General features: G+C 35.9%; 1 protein-coding gene across 1 annotated transcript in view; it reads left to right on the plus strand.

The window, feature by feature from the left end:
* The window catches only part of LAMA2 (laminin subunit alpha 2), a 610,905-nt gene that overhangs the window by 298,048 nt on the left and 289,586 nt on the right, over nt 1-23,271 (plus strand). The window contains exons 11-12 of the mRNA XM_089921992.1: nt 4,810-4,950; nt 7,301-7,474. Coding sequence (XP_089778118.1) covers nt 4,810-4,950; nt 7,301-7,474 — 315 coding nt within the window. The remainder of the gene's footprint in view (nt 1-4,809; nt 4,951-7,300; nt 7,475-23,271) is intronic.

The raw sequence follows: 23,271 nt of genomic DNA on the forward strand, positions 1-23,271 counted from the left end.
AAAATAACCATTAAATTTGTAAATTAGAATCACTATTGAACTCTAAATAAATAAAATATTAAAATAAATATACTGGATTGACAAGAGCTATCCATTTGAAATGCTGAGACAGAGAATAGATTAGACCCCATTTTGTTTAGATAAACAGTTAAAACAACTTTTAAAATTTGTATTAAATTACATGTTAACAATTCTTTTTAAAGTTGATCCGTACAAAGAAGTGATAGAATAATAGCTAAAGGAAAGAGAAGTCTCATAATGACTAAAATAGTATTTGGGCTAGAAGTCACAGACTCTCACCATCATTATTAGGTATTCAGGATCAATTGTTTTCACATCTGTGCTTTAGCGACTGAGTTGGATGGTGACACATTATAAGGTATTTGCCTTTGAAGATCTTAGTAATATAAGTGGCAAGAAAAGAACAAAAACGATGGTTTTACTGTTTGGATTGATTGATTGATTTAAAAGATCTACAATAGACATTCTTACATCTGTGAACATTCTAATTAAAGAGAACAATGCTGCAGTAGCCTATTTTACTCCTATCATACAAACCTTGGGATACATCTTTTTCTTTCAGCCTTGTGGCTTCTCTGTGTTATTCTTCCTTCAGGGGGTTGGAGAACTTTGGTCATAAATCTGGTGTCAGATCCAGAGCACGTACTCAATACTCCTCTTAGGGCAGTAACTCCCTTGTGCCTTATATTATACTTCTTTGTCCACATTCTTACTTCTTTTGCTATAATTGTCTTGAGGGCATTTTTTATATTCCCTCTGGCATTTCATATAATGCCTTATATGTAGTAGCTCAGCTATGATTTGATGAATGAATAATTACAGAGAATAAAAAAACAGTGAGAAGTGATATACAGAGCATTTATTAATAATTTGATATTGATAGCAAAGGAAATTAAAATGCTTAACGAACTTACCCATAAAACTTACCCATCAAGCTGAAAATAAATTAGGAATACAATGAGGGGTTGCTTCATGGATGACAGTTGTTGATGGGTCATAAAGAAGTTTTGAAAAAGCAGTTATGCACCTGGGAACCCATAAAAAGAATTGAGACCCAAGCTTCCAAGATCACATGTATTAGCAAACTACTAGAAAGTGGGGAACCTCTGTCTCTATGAAGGTTCAATAAAAGTCCTGGAACACCATGCTTCTGTGTTTGAATTGTGCCACTCTAAAAATCTAAAATTTATTAAATATCAAACTGTAATGTCCTCTAGTAATCACTGTTTTAAAACTAGTATCTTTTTAAAGAAAACTCTGGAGACACAATCCTTCAATAAGAAATTACTTAGATATATACTCTCCCAAGGGAGATTAGAAAACTAAAAAGGGAGTAGAACTTGATATAACTAATTAATTCTATACATGTCCAGAAAGCAGAGTGCTAGGGAGCTAAAAAGATGTTCTCCCTGATTCTTCATTTTCCTACCAGCTTCAAGAGGCTCTTTAACCAGTCCATAAGGACACACATATAGGTACTATATCTACCATATTTACTATTTAGTGTTGGCTTAATATTCAACTGTAGTAGAGCTAGAGAAAAGTCAGAACCAAGAACTTCTCAACTGAATGAGCCTAGCTCAATCTGATTAGGAGCTAGAGAAAGTATGAAATAAAGAAAAAGTATGGTATAGACTCAGGACTGAAAAAGTAGAAGTCTAGAAACTTAAAGTGGTGGCTTCAAGCTGGGATGCTATACAATATTATATAAGGTCTTTGCAAATTTATGAGTTGATAATTGCTTGTGAAGAGGGTTGAAGTGAATTGAGTATAGGATTAGCTTGAGGACCTGTAGCGGGATCTAAAATATTTTGCCTCAAAGATTTGTCACAATAAACAAAATAAAACTACCAGTTGGCTAACCTGTTTTTATAGGTGTAGACATCCTATTATCTTTACGGTGGTGTGTTGGGGGACCCAAGACAACACTCATTTTCAATGATTCACTAGAAGGATTCAGAACTCTGAAAAGCTGTTATACTTGTGGTTTATTAAAGTGAAAAGGATACAGATTAAAATCAGCAAAGACAAAAGGTGCATAGGGAAGAATCAAGAAGAGGCCAAGCACAAACTTCCAGTTATCCTCTCCCAGTAAAATCATACATACATAATTCTCCCAGCGACAGTATGTAACAACACATATGAGGTATTACCAACCAGGAGAACTCACCCAAGTCTTGGTGTCCAGGGTTTTTATTGGGGGTCAATTAAGTAGATATGGAGTCCTCATATAACTGGCCTTATTTACTCAGTCTCCAGTAACCCCAGAAGTCAAACTAAGTTTTGAATTATTTCTTATTCCTAATACTTTACTAACATAGGCCTCCATTCTGTCCCCTCCAACAGGTCGAGTTTTTAAACCATGCTCCAAAGTTTAAGTCAAATTCCACTCTTTCATAAATCCTCCTCAAGCCTTCATAGCAGAAACTAGCCCCTCCTCCTCTGGGTTGCCATAATTTACTTTATTTCTGAGATGATCTTTTTTTTTTGTGCGGTACACGGGCCTCTCACTGTTGTGGCCTCTCCAGTTGCAGAGCACAGGCTCCTGATGCGCAGGCTCAGCGGCCATGGCTAACAGGCCCAGCTGCTCTGCGGCATGTGGGAACTTCCCGGACCGGGGCACGAACCCGTGTCCCCTGCATCGGCAGGCGGACTCTCAACCACTGTGCCACCAGGGAAGCCCTGAGATGACCTTTTCATATTCCACCTTGCATTAAGGTTGATTGTAAATGTATCTTTTTACCCAACTCTAGATGCTGGCTTGTAAAAACAGAGACCTTGACTCACCAATCTTTATAGTCCCTAGAATGTCTACCCTAATGTGATGCTTCTGTTTACTAAATTAAATTGAATATTGCTATTATTTAATCATTACTTTTCAAGGTCATATTGCCAGGCGAAAATGTTGTTACAGAAAATGTAACTGATGTCTAAAACTTTCTAATTGTTGAACTCAGTCTGAATCTCAGAAAAGTGGTATTCCAAGCTTTCAAATTAGAGTAAATGAAAGTAGATTAGACCAACCACGTAAGAACACAGTGTACAGAACAGCTGTACTCTGTCTTCAACAGGATAAACTAAATTATGATTATAGATATGTTTCATCTTTCCTGCCTGTGTACTCTTCTGAAGATGCTCTCAACTTCAGGGTTTGGGGGATTTATTTGTCACCTTAGGTCTGAAATTAGTTTGATTAGTTTTGTTGACATCTACCATCTCAAAAAATCTGAAATTTACCTTAGAAACAAAAACTAGCAAAAATATCATTGCAGTCATTAAATCTGTGTACATATTGTGAGGCTAAAGTTTGACACATGAAACGGGCCTAGAGATGCCTCTTTGTTTAGGCTCCCGGCAATGTAGAAATGGTTAAGGTGGTAAATAACTCATAGAAATTGAGCCCAAAAGTTACTTTCAAATAAATTCTCTTGGATACAAGGAGAACTTTTTTGTTTATTTTTTATAAATTTGTCTATTTTTTTCTCTACTGTTCTTCCCTCTTCTCTCTTTCCCCCATGTTCTCAAATTTTATTATCCCATCTTCTGACCAATCTTGCTTTATTCAAAAATGTTTTTATGAAACATCTACTAGGTGAAAAATATGACCACCAAGAGACTTATTTAAACTTAATAAAGTTTTATTAAGCTAGTGCTCAGTGTTGTACCAGGAACACTGCCATTTTCTGGTACTATAGAGGTAAGTAAGACAGGGTTCTACCTGAACGGATTATGGTATGTAGCTAGAGAGAATAATCTTAGAAGATACAGCAGTACATTTTTGTGGTTAGAATAGAGCAATGTGTAAAGGGCAATGGGAACACATTTGAGAGAGAAGTTAGTTAGTTAGTTAGGAAAAGGAAAGCTTCAGAATTGAAGTAATAAGGGAATTCAAGGAAGAGCGAGAATGTGGAGCAATTTCTTGTGTGGGGAATATTGAGAATCTGTTTCCTGGACAGCAGGGAACTTTCATTGAGAAGACATTAGTCAAGATTAACCATTCTTTAAGTTGAGAGATTACACCCTTCCCAGCTTTTCATCGTATAGTCAGCTTTCCCTGGCTTGAATCCCACCTATAAACAAATAATTTTTCAGTGTATTGGGCCTAGGATTAATGAAACCAATTTGGAGAGCAGTCACTGAATGAGAACTATTTTTTCCCATAATGTTACTATATGATTAACTGGCTATACCAACGAGTTAAAGGAAACACTGAAAATTAACCAGGGAATATTTTCCTCCCTTCCTACTGGATCTCACCAGGGAAGTAGTATAACTAACTGCTCCAGTGTCTCTACCTGTCAGATTCTTACGCTTGCTTCAAATATATGTAGTTTTCATATGTGGAGTGAAAAGTATTTTACCGTCTGTGTAATTTCAATGTTCGATTCTACATCCATGTATTAGCTTAATGTCTTTTATTTTTATCATATATCATGTGTTCCTAAAAGGAAGTACTTCAACAGCATAGAGCGGTAAATAGTAAACCAAATGTCTAACTTATTGCTGTATTTATCATGACATTTACTCCATGCCCTTGACAGAGATGAAGATCAAATTGTAACTTACTGCAGTAGATTAGAATCCAAATTATTTCCCATCAGCGTGGTTAGGACAGCATACAACTTAATAAGAAGCTTTTGAGAAGATTTTTAAAAATCTCATTATACTTTAAATAAGGCTAAGAGGTAAAATGAAGAATAGAAAGCTTATATTTTTCATAAACAGAAATAGAGACAATGCTCCATTTTGAAGGGCACCTCTGTTGCTAACCCACCTCTCTATTTATAGGAAAATGTCGAAGGAGGAGACTGTAGTCGCTGCAAATTCGGCTTCTTCAATTTGCAAGAGGATAATCATAGAGGTTGTGATGAGTGTTTCTGTTCAGGGGTTTCAGACAGATGTCAGAGCTCCTACTGGACCTATGGCAATGTAAGCAACAGCCTTTGAATCGTATGTGCTGCTCCACGGGGCTTCTTGCTATTGTTTTCCTTCTATAAGAAATTAATTTTTTTCTTGTAGTGAGCTTCTACTTAAACTTATCATGAAGAAGTGATAGAATTTTCTTTCAAATGCTAGTTGTGCCTCTTTGACCAAAGCCTTTAGGATTTTATTTGTACCGATGTGTAGACTGGAACCTCTTAGAATAAGTCAACACTAGCCTTTCCGGTGTCCATGATTATTATGTGAAGCAATAACGGAATTAATGTTGCTTTAGCCTCAAGGGCAGATGATTCAACAGAGAAAACATCAGATTGTGCTATGAAGGATTATGTATTTCACTCACCAGTATTTTTGGGATACCTATTAATAAAAACTCCTTTAATAACTATATACATGGTACATATTACCCACCAGCCTTTAGTCGTGATTTGATGTTGCCAGGGCCCTTTCTTCGTTAAAACAAGACACTGAATTTGAACAATACCTTCATTCTTAATTGATTTGAAAAAGTTCAAATTATTACCTGTTTAGTAGTTACTGGGATATTCTTCCTCTACCATAAACACAAACATGTTTCCCTTCCCACCTTCACTGCTCATCTTACTCCCATTGCCTTTTCAACCCTCCACAGACAGTGATTTGTCTCCTTATAAAAGAGGACCTTTGGGAATTTCAAATAGCCTATGTGGCAGCACTTAGGAGTACAGAGTAGCAGGAAACAGGCTGGGGAAAGAAAGAGAAACCTACAGAGTGAATGAGAAACTATACCACATAGGGCTGAGTTTACTGAGAAGTTGAGTTCTTATCCTTGGAGAGTCATTGGAGGATTTTAGCAGGAGACTGTTATGATTAGGGTTGGTTTTTACAAAGATCACTATTTTAATAAAACTGTCTTCCAAACACTACTCTCGCCTTTCAACTTCAGTCAGCTAACTAATCCTTAACACAACTATGAAAATTTTCTCTGCCTGTATTGCTTTTAAAGTCTGAAATATTATGAGTAGTTTATGATTGTATTCTCATACCTAAATTTGAATCTATACATACTTTATCAAATGCATAGCTTTTGGAGCAGATTATGTAGAACCAACAACATATGAACATCTAGTCTAACTTCTTTCTTTTGTTTGTAGAGTCGCACCTCACCCTCTAGACTGTTCCATTAATGTACTAAAGTTTTATGTTTAGCAGAGGAACAGAGGTAGAACTCAGCCTTGTTCTTCAGAAACTAGGTCGATTGATATTTGCATTTCAGTAGGTCTTCTGGAAAGAACTTTCTCTGAATCTCACTGGGCTGTCTTAGAATGTCTGATGATGTTGTTCGAAAGGGAAGAGAAGGAAGTAATATGTATCTTGTAGTGTGGCTATCCCATAAGCTTTTACTTAATCTCTCTTTCTTTGACCAGGGCAGTCCCAGCAATTCCACAGCTTTGGGAGATGCAGAATCAAATGACCTCTACATGAAGAAATTTTTAAAAATATTTCATCCACATATTATCACCATTACCATTCTGCTCCCCATCACCTACAGCACCAAGCAGCTCACACACATCTAGTGGGCACCTGGTAGCCACAAACCCCACTATCCAGTGTTTTGTCCTGACAAGGTTGGATGGTTTTGAATTGTAGCTGTGTGCCCACCCATGGCTGGAGTATAAACATGGAAAAACAAATCATCATGTATTCCCTAATTCCCCCTTAAAGGCTCCTCCCTTCTCTGGGCCAAGGATCTAGGCTAGGAGTTCCTACAACGCTTCCAACCTCATGGGAAGGAATAGGTACAGTATTGTGAGCTGGTAGATTCAAATGCACTTGAGCCTCAAAGTTTAAATTTAAATATATGAAAAGGAAGGAAATATTAAAGGAAAAGCTACCTTTCATTTCTTTTTTCTTCCTCTGCTTTACAAACACATACATAACACCTTTTGAAATAATTTTTTCTATACGAAACAGGAAATTACTAGTGGAGTGAAAAACATGAAAATCAAAGTTCAACTATTTGATAATTTATATAACATGTGTAGTTTTGAATGAGTTTCTATTTTTAAGAAAGAAGTATTTATAATCATAATTTTAAAAAAGCACATTGGATCAATAAAAGCAGGTTACTATATCATACCGTCCAAACTCTTAGAAACATCAAGCAAAAAAATAATTGGTACCTAAAGTTGAGTACATCTGATAAGTTTAATGATATTCACAACTCTCATTTTTTCTAAACTTTCATAGTTCTTGCGTTTTTAATTTTCATAAAATGAACACTCCAGGAATATGAAAGAGAAAAGAAGTGGGTGGGGTTTGTTTTCCTAAGTAACGATGGTTGTGTGTTTTCTTTAAGATACAAGACATGAGTGGCTGGTATCTGACTGACATCTCTGGCCACATTCGAGTGACTCCGCAGCAGGATGACTTAGATCCACATCAGCAGATCAGCATCAGCGTCGTGAAGGCCCGACAAGCCCTGCCCCAGAGCTACTACTGGAGCGCGCCAGCTCTGTATCTGGGAAACAAAGTAAGTCCAGATAGTGCTTGCTTCTTGCTACTTTGCTTTACTGGTCAATAAGAATAATGGTTTTTATTTAATCTTTCTTTAAAGACAGATAAAATCAAATGTATACTGTATTGAATTGCTGGAAACAGCTGAATCAGATTAAGTTGGACATTTCCACCCTGCCCCGTGGGCCACAGCATCCCTACTTCACAACTCTACATAGTTGCTGTTCTGTGTCAACATTTTGAATCCACAAATAAATTAATGAAGCCTCTAGGATATTTTTTTGCAAAACAAATTATAGATATTGGAAGAGACGGTGTTATGTTTACCTGAAATAGCTGTTTTTCTAGAGTTGTCTATGGTGCAATACTTACTGAAGTTTTTCTCATCCGTTTCTATTTCATTTCAAAACTGATATTCAAGAGAGCTACTTTTTCTACCATGTCTGATGAATGTTAACTGGAAATGAAATTTATTACACAACTAATTTAATGCTTGCCATGAAGCTTATATAAACACCATATTTCCTGGAGCTCAGGAAGAGAACTACCGTAAGAGAAGTGGCAGACTGAAAGTACATGTTTGTTTCCAAGCCGACTCACACACATATAAAAACACACACAGATAAACAAATGTAGCAATCTCAGAAATGCAGGTGCTTCCCCACCCCCGACCCCAGCCTGTTGTGGATTAACTTTATCTAGATAGGTTCCTTGGCTTTTACCATTTTATTTTATTTTATTTTGCTTAACAATTTGTTGGAAACGAAATTTGATATAGTAATTCTAAGTGGGAATATTTGCTTGGTCTGTGGAACTTAATACCTTTTCAGCTAATAGTTAAGTCAGCTAATCACACCAGAAATTGTGACAGTCCGAGAAAAATTCGTTAGCAAGTTGATGCTATTTAAGCCTAGTTTTCACCTATAAGAATATAGCATTACTTTTGAAGAAATCTTCATTGATTAAATAAATTAAAATATATTAATAGTGGCGTGTGAGTATTGAGATAGAAAACCTTACTAGTTCATGTGAATGGGAACTAGTGGTTTTAGCTGACTGAAAACATTTTAATTCGTGGCCTGTTTCTTATTTTTACAAGCTTCTGAATACCATTATGAAAAATGTGTAAATGAATAAAACACATTTTCATTGAATATGTATTTTTAAAGAGACAGTGTATATTGCATAAAATTTTCTATCTGTAATAAAATCCAATTAAACTTTTACTTCAAAGCCCTTTCCAACAAGAAGTCATTCTATCCTATTCTATTTAGGAACTTCCTGAATCCCTGACAGGAATAAAATAGCACATACGACTTGAATGTCTATAGCTTAAAATTGCCAAAAAAATAAATACATACATAAACTGTCTTTTTTCTAACTGCTCTGAGGAGTTTAGAGAAGAGCCATTGGATGAGTTTCAGAGGTCTTACTTTTCTTACAATGGAGAAATTTACTTACAGATAGTTTTTAAATAGAATATTCTTTACCATATTTTCCATCATTTCTTCTTTGGTCATATGCTTTTTCTTTCTGTTGGCTGAAAATCAAACTGACAGAAGGAAAGCAAGCAAAAGCGATATTAAATAGCATCAGAGCAAAGGATTTGGACATCCTGTTCGTAGTTGTTGGTTCCCAAAGATAACTTCCCTTATCCTGGCTGAACTGCTTCTTATATCCACCCACAACGAAGTACTTCATGTCCCCCACAGATCATTTTCACATCAAAAAGCTGTGCTTGTCTGTGCTTCAGTTTCCATTCAGTGAACAAAATAATCATAACAGGGTGTGCAAATTGTTTGAATATGGAAGACGTTTTTTAATGTAATGTGAAATCCCTCTGTGGTTTACAGTCAGATATCTCAGTATGAATGAAACAATTTGCCTTAATAACTGAACCATATAAATTTTTGATACTACAATAATACTGCCAACTCTCACAAATTACCACAGTACATCTTAACTGTCATGTCATATCACATAAATTACAGTCATGATGACATGCTTAGCTTGGTTGATTTAATATCTTGCTAAGGAAATGGAAAATTGTAAGGCCTTGTTTGTAAATCCAGTAAAGCCATTTTTCTAAATAGTTGAGGCTAAGTTCTTTACCAGTAATTGCTGTAGGAATCAGAGCCATTGCCAGAATCTGACAGAAATAGTATATCAAGAAACTAGTACATCTGCTTAAATACAGAATTTTGTTTACATCCATGACCGGGGGCTGTGGATACATAATCCCTCCTCTGCCTTTTTATTATTAATTCCTAAGTCAAAAAATGTATATATTTATGAGATGCTATTAGCTTTTCCTAAATATTTATATAACCAATTTTCAAACATTTTCCAAGTTACTTGGTTATAAGTCCACTTATAACAGAAGGGAGATGTGTTGTACATATTGTTATAATGAAGGTGCCACATGCAGTGGTAACCTAACCCCAAATAATAAAGCTATTCTCACTTGGGATACACATTGCTAACATAGAAACCTGCCTGATCATAATTAAACTCAAGAGCACTAGCCAATTTAGCACAGGAATACTTTTCATCTTAAGAAACATTTTTATTGACTACAGTTCCTCTATGGACTAATGAGGAGTACATAAGTGAATATAGTTATGTATGTGGATAGTGGATGAGGCCTAGAAAAAGGTAGCACATTTTTATACTACCCATTTAAAAAATTTCCATGATCTTGTTGTCAATTGCAAGTTTTTGTGCCCAACACACAGTGAAGCCAAACAAACCAACACATCAGAGTTTGGAGCTGAGGAAGGTTTATTGCAGGGCCAAGCAAGGAGAATGGGGTGGCTCATGCTCAAAAGACCCAAACTCCTCGAAGTGATTTTAAAGGCAAAGTGATGGAGGGGAGTTGCCTGGTGTGTGATCAGCCTGTGCACAATTCTCTGATTGGCTGATGGCAAGATAACAGGGTAGTGTCACAGGGCTTAACATTATCAATCTTCAGGTTCAGTAGGTCTGGGGGCTACATGCTTATGGTCATTAAGTAGTTAACTTCTTCCATTTGGTGGGGGTTTTAGCATCTGTAAAACAACTCAGGAAATGTGCATCAGATACAGTTATCTAGGTGCTTCAGGGAGGAACTAAAGATTCTGTGACTGTCATATGGCTGATTTATTGTTTAAGTTCTTACCAATTCTCCTGGCCCAGCTGCTATTTTTGTCACCACATGTTCACATCCTTTTAATCATTAATTCTTGAGCCAGGGTTTGTGACTCAGGGGAGGCCTGGGAGCCTACAGCTTTTCTACAAACAAGAGACCAGCAGAGGACATGGAGGAAGGGGTCTGTCCCGAGAAGGCCCCAGAGGGTCTTGCTGGATTACAATCTCAACTATGAGTTAGTTCCTCAACAGCAATCTTGAAAATGTTTGTTTTCTCATATGTGAGTGAGTATTTAGCACAATTGTCACAATCGAGTGTTAATTCCCTGCCCTCCTCCATTCTAGATATTCAAAGAGAATTAAGTCAGGCACCCACAGGGCTCTACTAGGCAGCAGCTTATTTTCAAAATGCTTGGCACATGTTAATGCTTAGTTTTAGGGCAGTTGTTTAAGCATGAAACTAGGCAGTAATGAAAGAGCTAGAGGACAAAGAGTCCTGCTGATTTGCTACAGGCTACAGCTATTGAGAAACAGTTTGGGTATTTCAGAGTTGGAATAATTTACTGCTTTAGGAAACTAAGTGCTATTGGAACACTGAAAGGTCATTTACTTAAGGTTACCCTAGTGGTCTGAAATAGATAGTGCAGCTTCCAAAAGCAATTCTCTTCCCATCTGTAAAGTTCCCTGAGAATCTGGCTTGGCCTATCTACTGTTCCCACATTACGATTAAGGTTTGAAAATCCCTCCCTGAGTGTTATTAAATTAATCTTGTGTGATGTGGTCTTTACAAAACAATGCTTATTTTCTACAACATTATACTATCTTTTTCTGTTTCTAGCTTAGAGAAACTTTTAAATTGTTTCATGTAGTTGCCAAGAATACCTATAGTTTAGCTTTTAAGATGCACATTATGAGTCTGCGGACAAAATAGTATCTGGTTCTAAAAGTAACCTCTGGTATTTCTTTGCTGTGTTTGCTTGACTTTCAGTTCTACCCCTAAGATCCCTAATTAAAGCTGTGGATTTGAAGGAGATTGATGTTTGAAATTTACAGGACAGGGTAGGCCTTGTTACATAAAAGGAACTAACTTCACAAATATTTTGTGATCAATGCTACATTTTTAACAACAACAGAATAGTTTTCATTAGATTGCTCAGAAATGACTCTTGAGTTGGGATTTAAGTTAGAATTGAAAGATGATTTCAATCTTGGTTAAAAAAAAACTAAAAACTTACTAATAAGCATGATCCACTCTCCTTTTAGCAGCATAATTTGTATTTCTGACTTCTTTGTTCCACATTCCTCAAAATTATTCAGAAGTAAAGGTCAAACTCTCTCCCTCATCCTTAATGCCCTTCAATTTGAGTCTTAGATTAAATGGATTAATTAAGAAAGTATTATTTATGTGGTGAATGGTAGGGCCATAAAAGTAAATAGGATAAATCAACTGTGATTGAATTTTTATTCCATAAATGAGATCATATAAAAAATGATTTGGTGATGGAGTAGTACTAGAAGAAGATCTGTTGTCAAGAATAAACCAAATGAATTGTTAGGGGCAAATGAGGAAACATATTATTAAAAAGCAAACAAAAGAACCCAAGAACTCATTTATTGCCCATAGTTCTGGTAATGTCTACTATGCAAAATTAGCCTACCTATGAGGACTCAAAGTCAAATTTCTAGAATAATGAAAATTAATAAAACTGACTCAAGCTGAAAAATGTGAAAAGTGATATGAATATTAAAGCAATTGAATCAGTAGCCAAAAAGTTCTTCCCATAAATAAAATAAGTATTTTGTTTACTTCTGTTTATTTTGTTCAGTCACATTTCAAACCTTAAATTTTTTTTTCAATCTTACAAGGTTTCCAGAGAACAGGACAGTGAGGACTACTCCTCAAGCAATTTTATGTGGCTTAATATGCTGGTTATCAGGGAGGTATGAAAAAGGAAATCCCTGTTCAAACTCATTCATGAAAATAGATGCAAACATCCTAACCAAAGCATGAACAATCAGAATCCATAATGTATAAAAATGGTAAAACTAAATTGGCCAGGTTACTTTTATCATAGGAGTTCAATGTTGGATTAATATCAAAAAGTCAGTGTAAGTAATTGACAATATTGGCTGATTAAAGGAGAGGGAAAAAATATTTCAATAGAGGTAGAAAAAGAAATAGTTAAAATTAAATAACGATTCATGATGTTTTAAAAATTTTGCAGACTAGGATTGGAAAGGCACTTCTTCATCTGATGAAGATTATGTACACAAAAATGAATAGCATCTATGTTGAAAGAATTCTTTAAGATTGCAAACAATTTTCACTCTGACCACTTTTATTTAACATTGTACTAGAATACTTGGACAGTGCAGTAAGATAAAAAATAAAAGATACAGAGATCGAAAAGGAAGAAATAAAACTGTCATTTGTAGATGATATGATTATCTGCTTTGTGAACTCAGAAGATAAATTATTAATAGGTGAATCAAGAAAGAAACTGTATACAAAGTTAATATATAGAAGTCGATTGTGTTTCTTTACATCAGCAAAAATCAGTTTAAACAACACTTTAAAAATAAGTCCCCTATATAGACCATCTTATTTACAAAGCAGAAATAGAGACACAGACATAGAGGACAAACGTATGGACACCAAGGGGGAAGGGGGGGGTGTTGGGAGATTGAGATTGACATATATACATTACTGATACTATGTATAAAATAGATAACTAATGAGAACCTACTGTATAGCACAAGGAGCTCTACTCAGTGCTCTGTGGTGACCTAAATGGGAAGGAAATCCAGAAAAGAGGGGATATATGTATACGAACAGCTGATTCACTTTGCTGTGCAGTAGAAACCAACACAATATTGTAAAGCAGCAATACTGCAATTAAAAAAAAAACTTAACAAAAAAAGAAGTGCTTTATAATAGCGATAAGTAATAAAAGTACCAAGGATAGAATCTATACAGAATACCAAAGGGCCAAAAATAATTAAAGGAAATCCTAAAGAAAGCCGGAAATGGAGTATTAATCAAAACTTACCTGGTATAAAGACTTAGGACTCATTTTAAAAAAGAAATAATGACTGAGACAAAGTACTGTTGGTGAGAAAATAGGTTAAAAATGCTCAATGGAGCTGAAAAAAATAGCCCAGAAATATCCCATGCATATATGGATACTTGATTTTTAACAAAACAGATATTGCAGATCAATGATAATAAGGTAGACTATATAATAAATGCTACTGGTACCACTGGTTATCTAAAGAGGAAAAAAAATAACCATCTCTACCTCATATTATACATAAAAATAAACTCTAACTGAATCAAAGACTACAATTTCAAAAATCATACTAAAAAAGCTTTTCAAAGACAATACCTTGGATTTTTGCTTCTGACCATGATTGAATAAACGTTTCTTAAACAACAAGAAAACTTGAGAAAAAGTGTCAAACAAGAGTTTTTAGACACTGGACAGCAGATGGTGTAGGACTGTGATCCCTGAGAAAAAAGAAATAGATGAGTTCAGGCTTAACAGCTGCCAAGACTGTTGCCTGGGTGTAGTTTCCAAGGTGAAATGAATTGAGGGAAAACCCAAACAACATTGTTTGAAAGAGGGAGATGGGAGTTCAGGGAAGCCCAGGAAGCTAGAACTTGTGGGACAGAATATTAGGGAAGAGGAAGGTGGAGAGAAAATGAGAGAGAGAGAGAGACAGAGAGACAGAGAGGGAGACAGAGAGGGAGACAGAGAGAGAGACAGAGAGACAGAGAGAGAGACAGAGAGACAGAGAGAGAGACAGAGAGAGAGAAAGAATCAATCCAGATATCTGTAAAGATGTAAAGGGAACTTTCAACCTGGCTGAATATTGACTTGGATGGCAGAAAACTACCTATCTAATGTTGAAGGAAGAGCTACCGAAATGTAATGAGAAACAATTCCTAGCTCATTTTCCCACCACCTAAAGGGGAACAGTGTCATAATAGAGACAACTTCAGTAAAATACTTAATACTGTCCTAGTAAAGGGGCTAAATTAGCCCCAGACTACAGGCTGCTCTAACCCACCTTAACAAATCTTAAAAGCTGACCTTAAAAGAAACCAATTTATTCCAAAACTGCATACCAGAACAAAATCCAATACTACTTAATTAATTACAACAAAATTCAGCACCCAACAATGTAAAATCTATCATGTCTGGCATCAAATAAAAAATGACCAAGCATGTAAACAAGCAGGGGCATATGAGCCATAACCAGGAGAAAAATCAGTCAACAGAAACAGACCCAAAATGATAAGGAAATAATGTCAAAGTACATCAGAATCAAATTATTAGAAAAACAAACTGGTCGAGATAAAGAGAAGATCTTAAAAGCAGCCAGAGAAAGAAAGACACAACATGTACAGAAGAACAAAGATAAAAGATTCTTAGACATCACAAGAGCCAGAATACAGTACAGAAATATTTTAAAATATTGGGGGGAAAGAAACAACAGCAAACAAACAAAAATTATTAATCTAGAATTTTTACCAGGCCAAAATATCTTTGAAAAAGGAAGGCAAAACAAAGAGTATTCCAGAGAAATAAAGGCTGAGATACTTTTTCAGCAACATATCACTAGAAGAAATGTAGACAGTTCTTCCAGTAAAAGGAATATGATAGCAGATGAAATTTGTCCCTACAAAAAGAAACTAAGAGTAACGCAAAAGGTAAATAATAATGCTTTCTCCACAGATTGCCACCTACCATGGGACCTCAGGCTGGTCACCTCTTTAACCTTGGGGCTTAACACAATGATTATCAAATGAACGACAAAACACACAAGGTGAAAATAGAAATTTGGGTACTCTGTGTAATTTTTTATTTGGAATTGTAAAATGGAAGACCATGAAACCCCCATTCCTTATCTCAAAAGTAAAGAAAGCAAAACCACCATCAATTTGAAAGTTTCAATCAAATCTTAATGAAAAACTTTACATTTTTACTGTATCCTTTTCAATAACACTTTTACACCCATGTTTCATGTGCAACTCAGTGAAGAGCTATAGGGAACCAGTGGATTGCTGGTTCTGATGTACTAGCCCAAGTCCTTGTGGGACAAACCTCCAGTGTGCTGGCCTCTGCCACTTGCAATAGATCAGACCCACCAACTATTGCTGTTGTAGTTTAGGGGGGCAGTATTATGCCCTTTCTGAACCTATCATGGCCAGAGTGTTTTATCGACTGGGTTTTTGTATGTAACCCAGTGTATGCTGTTTAATTGGTGGTAGTGGGAGAAGAACAAGATGGTGGGGAAGGATGGAATACAGATATGTATAGAAGGAAGATGGCCATCTGTAAGCCAAGGAGAGAGGCCTGGAGCAGCTCCTTCTCTCACAGCCCTCAGAGGAGACCAATCCTGCTGACATCTTGATTGTGGACTACCAAAGGAGTAATTATTTTCTTTCTTCATTTTCATTTTCTATACATATCTGTGTCCCATCCTTTCCCACCATCTTGCTCTTGATTGAAAGCTATTATTTATGCATGGGGAGGCTCTGGTAAGTTATTTTCAGTGTTTTGATCCTTATGCCTTTCACAGATCTGATTCAAATGCTGCATCTCTTCCTTATTAGTTTTCTAATCTTGGACACATCCCATTATTTAGTTGAGACTTACTTTCAATATCTGTGAATTGAGAGTTCCAGCACCTCCTCAGAATAGTACAAAGCCCTCAAAAATGCCCTTAGCATGCAGAAGCTGTTCAGTAAATGTCAACTGCTTTGAGAATTTCTGTAGTTGTATGCTGCAGTAATTTATACAGAGGTAATCTTTATATCAATATAAGACACTTGTTAAAACACTTTGTCCCTTGCTTATTATTGCTATCTGATATAGCATCTGGTGGTGGTAAAGATAAGGTAGCATTAAAAATAAAAATGGACAATTACAGAGAGTTAATTTTAGCAAGTAAGTAGATTATGTGACTTAAACAGCAGCTTTATGGAAATGTGAAAAAATTAAATCAGTTATCTAGATTTTTGAGAAACCTGCAGAGTGTTTTGCACTTTATCTTGAAGGTACCAAAGTAAAGCAAACAAGCATCGCTTCATGTGTTTCTAAGTAAATGATGTGATAAGTATCTAACTATTCCTGCTTTACTGAAGTATTTAAAGGGATTTAAGATTTCTTTCCATCAATAACTGATTAGGGAAGTTAATTTTATAGGCATTATAAACAGCATCAATACCCTGCAGCTATAATGTACCAAGTTAAAATGAGGTCATTAAGGTAGACCCAAACTCGATATGACTGATATCCTTATAAAAAGGGAACATTTGGAGACAGATACTCATACAAGGAGAATGCCATGTGAACGTGAAGACAGCCATCTACAAGCCAAGGAGAGAGGCCTAAAAGAGATCCTTTTCTCACAGCCTTCAGAAGGAACCAACACTGTCAACACCTTGATTTTGGACTTGTATCCTTTAGAACTGTGAGACAATGAATTTCTGTTTATTAAGACACTTCGTTTATGGTTTTGTTGTGGCAGCCTTAGCAAACAAATCAAGTAAAATATCAATTATTTTTAAAATTTGATATTTTCATTTTGTTTTAATTTATAGCAAACAAAAGGCTAATCTAATATCTAAAGAAGTTATAGAAATTGATAAGAAAGACCAACAGTTCAATAAAGAAATGGGCAACAGATATGAATGAACAGTTCATAGAAAAGGAATACAGATGGCTCTTAGGTATATGAAACAGTGTATAACCTGACTCATAATACAACTACACTGAGAAATTGTCATTTCTCTTGGAAAAGACAACAAAATGGCAAAATGGATAGCACAGTATTAGTAAGATTTTTAAACGACAAAGATCTTATAATATTGGTAGTGGAGATACATATTGATGCAATCCAAGAAAACTAATTTAGAAATCTTTACCAAAGTTACAAATGCACATGAGCTTATATATTTCTCCTCCGGGAATTTTTTCCTACTGGTATATATAGACGTGTGAAATGCGAAGTTATTCATTCATAAATGTTTGTGACAAACACAAAAATGTCTGTCACTGAGAGACTGATTAAGTGAATTTTGGTACATACACACAGTCAAACACTATAAAACTATAAATAAGAAAAGAAGTTCTTTGTCTACGAATATGGAATGATCCAAGGTATATGGTTAAGTAATTAAACCTAGAAGTAGAATAGTGTATATATGACCACCATTTGTGTAAAAAATAGTGGAGAAAAATAATATGCTTGTAATTATAAGGTAACTTAGCTATTTAAAGTCACAGCCAGCATTTGATTTGAGGTGAGTTTGCCTCAGAGACTATTTACTGCCCCACTCAAGATTGTAATATTGTCAAAGTTGTAAAATAAGATATTTTAAGTAACAGTCTGTTTTTATTTTGATCTATTATAACCTATTAATTTTCTATTCTAGACTTTGTTGTAAAGGTTATTGCTTTGATGTGATCACTTAAGTGCTTCAATTCTATAAGCTAAAAATGGTTGTCATTCTTAATTAATCACAAGGATTCCAATAGCACTCTTATCTTACCAGGTAGTTTCAGGAAATTCTGTTATTGTCAGCAGGGCATGTTGGGGAAGCATAAAGCTTACATTTATATTACTGAGGTCTTCTCGTCACTTCCAACAGTAGTAGCCGAGTAAAGCAGACACTCTCTCACCTTACTTTTTCTGAAGCTCTCCCTCTATTACCTAGGTCGGAGATTCCAAGTAGTTAAAATTCAACATTTGCCACATGGAAAAAGGAGCTATGTGATAAGATCCCAATCTGAAATGTGATGAATTATTGAACAGGTAGTTTGCTGGGTGATTGAAAATTACCTGTGAAGGAGTGCTTATCTCCTTGAGGCACGTCGAAAGCTGACGGAATTGATCCAATTAGACTGACTGTCTCTTCAATGAGTTGTGACCTCTCGATGGTAATAGCTTATTATGATGATAAATGAACCCATCTCTTCAGCTGAAGCCTGAGTACACACTTCAGCAGTTTCCTTGAATCATGAGGCCATTACCTCTCAAGTTCAGATCGACAACAGTGACAGCCACGGGAGCAGAGAGCATGCATGACTAGACACAGATGATTGTTTTACTCAGATGAATATATTTACAGCTATTTCCAAAGAAACCGGACCTCCTTGTGCCTTGTGTGTTCACACCTGAAATATTTACCATGTGACGTTTCCTTTATCAGGAAAGCTACATCATTCTAAGATAACTAGGTTTTTGTCCGGTTTTGGTTTTTGTCTTAGTTTTTGTTTGTTGTTTTTGGTGTTTAAATTGCCCAGTCTTGGTCTCCTGATTGAGTAAAATTTCAGAATAACAATATTTTTTTACATTAATGAAGTTTGTAATATACAAGCAACTGTTTTTTTAAAAATTAATTATTTTAATCCTCACAATTTAAATCTCACAATTTATATTTGGTGTGAGTTAGGGAAACTAGTCAGAGACATTATTTGTAGAGAACTTTTGTAAAGCTCTTTGCTTTAAGAATCACACAAGCATAAATTCTTTAGTTTTTGGATTTCTATTTTAAGGAAATGTCAAAAACTCTTTAAGTAGTTACTGAAGGTTGATATCAATTTCCTTATTCTGCTGTAGTGATATCTCTCGTTTGAGAAGAATTAGAGGAGAACAGGTTATTATGTCTATAACAAAATACAGCCTTCTAATTCCTAATGATTATTAGACAGCGGTCAGTTGCCAACCTCCCAAATATATCCTGAAAAAACGTATTCACCAAGCAAAACTAAGTTTATGAAGTTACTGCAGTAAGGGAAAACACCAGCCACCTTGACAAAGTCTTAGTAGCGTCTCAAAAGGAAAGGAAAGATCAGAGGAGGATACTCGTGGGCAGTATCCCAGTAGGGGAAAGGTTGGGTGACTTCAGGGTGCATCTCGTATTGCAGGCAAGTGGGCAGAATTTATGATACCATAGCTTTGGCTTTGTCACAAGAGTCTTGAAGTGTTGAAGAGCATGCTATTAGTATATAAGTAAGCTGGTTGAGACAGATCACCGTCCAGGAACCAGGTTTTCTTGGAGCTTGTTGGCAGAATTATTTAGTTAGTTAGTTTTCCATATATTTTTATCTTTTTATAATAAAATGTTTCAAGCATATACAAGGTAGTGAGACTATTATAGTGAACCTACCATCCAGCTTCAACAATTATCTACTCATGGACGATCTTATTTCAACTATAATCACACCTATTCCCCTACACCTCCCTGCCTCCACCACACTGAAGCAAGTCCCAGAGCTCTTATCATAAGTATTTCAGCAATAGGGGTTAGAAATTATGCTTGCTCCCAGCCTTAACATAGGAATAGGGAATTATGTTGACTTTAGTTCTTACAGACAATAGCTGTGGGATCATATAATATAGTTATTTAGTTTTTTTGTGCCACTGCTTCCTCATGTGTAAAGTGGAGATAATACTAATACCCATTTCAGCAGAATTATTTTGAGGATTTAATACATATACAGCACTTAAGATATTGCTTGATAAATAATAAGCACTCAGTATTAGTGGGCCTATTTTGAGGTCAGACATTATTCATTGAACTTTTAGAAAAACTACCCATAAAGAAAGGAAGGAAAGGAAAGGACAGGAGAGGAAAGGAAGGGAGGGAGAAAGGAAAAGAGGCAGGAAGGAAGGAAGGAAGGAAGGAAGGAAAGAAGGAAGGACGGAAGGAAGGAAGGGAGAAATAGAGCAGAAAAGAAAAAGAAGAATCTGCTTATATATATTTCATTTTTTAGGGTGTTTTGATTTAGAAAGTAACTATCTATTGGGACCTCTCTCTTCTAGTCCAAATCTATCAAGAGGTGGTTTGGTCTTTGAGTAAATACCCTTTTTTCCAGTTTTCTTCTGAGGCTGGGCTTGACATGATTATCAGCCCCAGTGTCCTTGAAATAAGTCCTTTATAATGAAATGGAACTGGAAATAACCCACAAGCACAAAGCTTGGCAGGCCATTGAAGGTCTCCGAGGCCATTTACTGCCTTAAGCTTATTTTTACTTATCATCACAGGGAAAAAAAATGAATAGGGGCATTGTCTTATATCAAATAATTTTAAATTAAGATATGATGGTTTTTTATAAAAGTCAGAATACTTTTTGCTTTTCTTTCAAAACACATGTAGAGATAAAATTTGATTATGTTAATATCTAATCTTAATTCTGCTCTTGATGAGAAACTTTTACACAGGAAGCAACACAGCAGTTTAATGGATCTCACTGCCTAGCAGACATTTGGAGGATGAAGGATAGAGTAAGTGTTTGGAGCAAGAAATAACTTTCTATTGTGCCAAACACATGAACTTTGTGCCTGGTGAAAGATATTTAGGCTAAAGAAAATATAAACTATGCTGGGAATGATCCCTATGACCGCTTGATCCTGTAAGACTTAGCAGGGATGGGGTTTGGTTCCATGTCCCTGACTCATGTGGTAAGATAATTTTACTTAAAAGAGACAAGCCAGGTTAAGGGGTTCAGCAAAACCATTTACATCAACCCCTTTTTTTTTTTTTTTTTAAACATCTTTATTGGGGTATAATTGCTTTACAATGGTGTGTTAGTTTCTGCTTTATAACAAAGTGAATCAGTTATACATATACATATGTTCCCATATGTCTTCCCTCTTGCGTCTCCCTCCCTCCCACTCTCCCTATCCCACCCCTCCAGGCTGTCACAAAGCACCGAGCTAATATCCCTGTGCCTTGCGGCTGCTTCCCCCTAGCTATCTACCTTACTACGTTTGTTAGTGTGTATATGTCCATGACTCTCTCTCGCCCTGTCAAAGCTCACCCTTCCCCCTCCCCATATCCTCAAGTCCGTTCTCCAGTAGGTCTGCGTCTTTATTCCTGTCTTACCCCTAGGTTCTTCATGACATTTTTTTTTCCCCTTAAATTCCATATATATGTGTTAGCATACGGTATTTGTCTTTTTCTTTCTGACTTACTTCACTCTGTATGACAGACTCTAGGTCTATCCATCTCATTACAAATAGCTCAATTTCATTTCTTTTTAAGGCTGAGTAATATTCCATTGTATATATGTGCCACATCTTCTTTATCCATTCATTCGATGATGGGCGCTTAGGTTGTTTCCATCTCCTGGCTATTGTAAATAGAGCTGCAATGAACATTTTGGTACATGACTCTTTTTGAATTTTGGTTTTCTCAGGGTATATGCCCAGTAGTGGGATTGCTGGGTCATATGGTAATTCTATTTGTAGTTTTTTAAGGAACCTCCATACTGTTCTCCATAGTGGCTGAACCAATTCACATTCCCACCAGCAGTGCAAGAGTGTTCCCTTTTCTCCGCACCCTCTCCAGCATTTATTGTTTGTAGATTTTTTGATGATGGCCATTCTGACTGGTGTGAGATGATATCTCATTGTAGTTTTGATTTGCATTTCTCTAATGATTAATGATGTTGAGCATTCTTTCATGTGTTTGTTGGCATTCTGTATATCTTCTTTGGAGAAATGTCTGTTTAGGTCTTCTGCCCATTTTTGGATTGGGTTGTTTGTTTTTTTGTTATTGAGCTGCATGAGCTGCTTGTAAATTTTGGAAATTAATCCTTTGTCATTTGCTTCATTTGCAAATATTTTCTCCCATTCTGAGGGTTGTCTTTTGGTCTTGATTATGGTTTCCTTTGCTGTGCAAAAGCTTTGAAGTTTCATTAGGTCCCATTTGTTTATTTTTGTTTTTATTTCCATTACTCTAGGAGGTGGGTCAGAAAGGATCTTGCTGTGATTTATGTCCTAGAGTGTTCTGCCTATGTTTTCCTCTAAGAGTTTGATAGTTTCTGGCCTTACATTTAGGTCTTTAATCCATTTTGAGCTTATTTTTGTGTATGGTGTTAGGGAGTGATCTAATCTCATACTTTTACATGTACCTGTCCAGTTTTCCCAGGACCATTTATTGAAGAGGCTGTCCTTTCTCCACTGTACATTCCTGCCACCTTTATCAAAGATAAGGTGTCCATATGTGCGTGGGTTTATCTCTGGGCTTTCTATCCTGTTCCATTGATCTATCTTTCTGTTTTTGTGCCAGTACCATACTGTCTTGATTACTGTAGCTTTGTAGTATAGTCTGAAGTCAGGGAGCCTGATTCCTCCAGCTCCTTTTTTCGTTCTCAAGATTGCTTTGGCTATTCAGGGTCTTTTGTGTTTCCATACAAATTGCAAAATTTTTTGTTCTAGTTCTGTGAAAAATGCCAGTGGTAGTTTGATAGGGATTGCATTGAATCTGTAGATTGCTTTGGGTAGTAGAGTCATTTTCACAATGTTGATTCTTCCCATCCAAGAACATGGTATATCTCTCCATCTATTTGTATCATCTTTAATTTCTTTCATCAGTGTCTTATAATTTTCTGCATACAGGTCTTTCGTCTCCTTAGGTGGGTTTATTCCTAGATATTTTATTCTTTTTGTTGCAATGGTAAATGGGAGTGTTTTCTTGATTTCACTTTCAGATTTTTCATCATTAGTATATAGGAATGCCAGAGATTTCTGTGCATTAACTTTGTATCCTGCTACTTTACCAAATTCATTGATTAGCTCTAGTAGTTTTCTGGTAGCATCTTTAGGATTCTCTATGTATAGTATCATGTCATCTGCAAACAGTGACAGCTTTATTTCTTCTTTTCCGAT

The sequence above is a fragment of the Delphinapterus leucas genome, chromosome 12, assembly GCF_059928025.1.
Source record: "Delphinapterus leucas isolate spDelLeu-1000000601 "Yukka" chromosome 12, BTC_Dleu_Yukka2, whole genome shotgun sequence".
NCBI classification, from domain to species: Eukaryota; Metazoa; Chordata; class Mammalia; order Artiodactyla; family Monodontidae; genus Delphinapterus; species Delphinapterus leucas.